Source organism: Sinocyclocheilus rhinocerous, unplaced genomic scaffold, assembly GCF_001515625.1.
Source record: "Sinocyclocheilus rhinocerous isolate Xijiao unplaced genomic scaffold, SAMN03320098_v1.1 scaffold899, whole genome shotgun sequence".
NCBI classification, from domain to species: domain Eukaryota; kingdom Metazoa; phylum Chordata; class Actinopteri; order Cypriniformes; family Cyprinidae; genus Sinocyclocheilus; species Sinocyclocheilus rhinocerous.
This window is the reverse complement of record NW_015653460.1, coordinates 1,483,904-1,486,747: the sequence shown is the minus strand read 5'-3', so window position 1 is coordinate 1,486,747 and position 2,844 is coordinate 1,483,904. Positions and strand designations below refer to the sequence as shown.

General features: G+C 36.4%; 1 protein-coding gene across 1 annotated transcript in view; it reads left to right on the top strand.

The window, feature by feature from the left end:
* The window catches only part of thsd7bb (thrombospondin, type I, domain containing 7Bb), a 47,975-nt gene extending 46,398 nt beyond the window's left edge, over window positions 1-1,577 (top strand). The window contains exons 27-28 of the mRNA XM_016522029.1: window positions 707-794; window positions 1,127-1,577. Of these exons, the coding sequence (XP_016377515.1) occupies window positions 707-794; window positions 1,127-1,205 (167 nt within the window). The 3' untranslated portion in view covers window positions 1,206-1,577. The remainder of the gene's footprint in view (window positions 1-706; window positions 795-1,126) is intronic.
* The last annotated feature ends 1,267 nt before the right edge of the window (window positions 1,578-2,844 follow it).

Sequence of the window (2,844 nt, the reverse complement as noted above, 5' to 3'; positions counted from 1 at the left end):
AACGCGGTTATTTTTAAAACCGCAGCTTTTTCGATGCGGTTAGGCCATTCGTCCACACGCAAATGCGGCACCAGTTCACTGAAACCGAACATTTTTGAAAACTCCTGCCAGGGTGAAGATTTTCAAAAACTCCGGTTGCAGTGTTATCGTGTAGACAGCGAAACTGGAGTTTTTGGCTTGTGACGTCGGAGCCTGCGCTGTTATCTCCGCCTACTGGAAACTTTTTCAGGCTTCTGATTGGCCAACATGGCTTTACGGTTGAGATTATATCGCCACCTATAAAAATATAAAAATAATATAAAAATACCCGTGTACGTGTGGACATGGGAGTTAACCTATTTAATGTCCCGACAACCTCTGTTGTTTTCAACCACCTTTTTCAAGATAAGTTAAAGCTTCTAAAAAATCACAATGAGGTATTACTGATGTATTTTATGTTGTGGAATAAGATGTGAAAATATCTTGAGCTTATTTCAAACATTTAACCAAAAACACATTCAAAAAAACCATTGACGTCAGGACGATGCTAAAATGCTAACTCGTTTCTGAGTTTTAGCCTTCAAAAATGTCATCTTTGCAGCACTCTATTATTCTGTTGTTTGATTGACAACTAGTGGTCAAGAGTCAGTTTTCTCAACCAGAATCAAGTCAGAATGATTTACAAAAGCTGTACTTTGTGAGCATTACTGTTTATTTTGATTGACAGATGGTCGTGTCAAGTTGTGGGTATATGGGCTGATGGCGGCCGGGTTTGTCGTGATCCTCCTCCTCATCATTATGTCCTTCCTCCTGTGGTGAGACTGATTTTTACATGGCTGTACTAGTTTAATGTTCTTCATATGACTCGATCATTCTCTTTCTTCTCACATAATAAAACAATCAGGGTCCTAATCACCCTCCCCTCAGTTTATTTTGCCATAATGACTGCCTGACTGAACATTATCTCTAAAATAAACAACTGGCATATGTTTTAAGGCAAAAAGAAAATATCCCTAATTAGTAAATCTCATATAGGAAACATGGCTACGTATGTTCTGCACTCTAGTGGTGATAGTTTAAACTGCAGCAAATTATGACGCAAGGTTGTTGTGAGTTTACACATATGCTTGTATGTTTTGCGTTTCAGTAAAAACCCGAAGGACAGTCCCAGCAGCAGTCCACAGAAGGCACTGGCTCTGGCGTATGATGGGGATGTGGATATGTGAGCCCACCATGAGCATGCAATGCTGAAACACGCTCAAAACACACGTCTGGCATCCTTCAGACCACAACATAAATGTTTACAGCAGCATACGAGCTGAGCACGACAATGAGGCAGACCAGAGACAGTGCTGAATGGATGTTTAAAAAGCACACAAACTAAACTTAAGGCTGTCTGGAGAACTTGAGAGAGTTGAGGAACTGCACAGAGGAAAATGTCATACAGCCAAAAGAGAATGTGGCATCATGTCTACAGTACCATAGCGTGAGTGTGTGTGTGTTCATTTATGAGGGTGCCCATTATGAGGAAATAGTTCTGTTTGTGTTAAAGGAATTGTTCACTCATAAAGGGTTTTTACATTTAGTCTTTTTTTTTCGTCCCCTTCTTTCATTCCAAATCTGTATGACTTTCTATCTTCTGTGAAACACAAAAAAGAGAATTTCTTTTTAATAGAGCCAGTTGTATAAACCAGTGTTTCCCAACCGGAGTGCCGTCTGTCGAGAGCAGTGGTGCAGTGTAAAAAATCCTTTTTTAATATTTTTAAATTGCTAAAATGTTCAAAAAAGCATCTATTATATAATATCCATTTCTGATGTCGCCAATAATTAGAGATGCACCGAAAGTTTATGGGCTTACATTTCTGCCACAATTCTGCGCGCGAAAGATCATATTTTGAGCGCACAAAAGTGCATTTTGCACGCGCGCGATCTGAGTTTGTGGAGAAAATGTTCGTTTCGCAAAGAAAAAACTCTTTCGAGCGCACGGAAATCAATTTTGCATTTAAAATACGTTTTTGGATGTGTGCAGACCTTCTCTTTTGCGCGTGCAATTTTTTATTCAATTCAACGTTTTAAATCAAGCTATCTCGTGCTACTGCAACAAAATTACCCAGCTGTAAAATCAAAACTTTGTTTAATTACCATTATAACTAGCTATCTCACAATGTTTACATATGAGTAAAAGCCTACATTAAAATCTGTCATATACATAGGTCTTTTCATTAGAAATTAGCCTACTGATTGCCACCATTGATGGACAACATTTTTTAATAATATTAAAAATATCTGTATGACATTATATTCTGCAGTTCTTCCCTGTTGTACCGAATATCTATACTTTTCAAATTATCATATCGAAGTTAGAAATTCAAATATTGTGACAAAATTAATTTTGTAGGGTGCCACAAGTTTGTTAAAATTTAAAACAAACTAACGACTAAAAAAAGGTTGGGAAACACTGGTATAAACTACTTTTATGATGATTTTGAGTCCTTTTTGAAATCCACATTCAGTGTAAATGCATGAAAAAGAGCTACCAGAACATCCTTAAAAACATTTAATTAAAAATCTTTTATGTTCCGCAGAAGGAAGTAAGTCAGATTATTTGGAAATTAAATAAAACAATGATAACAAAAAAAAAAATGTCTTATTTATTTAATTTCTTATTTTTGGGTGAACTATGCCTTTAATGATCCCTAAAAAGGGATGGTTTCTGATGCACTACATTAGTGCCATATTAAGTGCCATATTTATTAATTTATTTATGTTTTAAAACCTACATAGCCTTTCAGATAACCTCCCTATTAGGTGTTAAACAATTCTTTTGAAATCACCCTGATCAGCTGCATTTAAACGCTTTGTTAT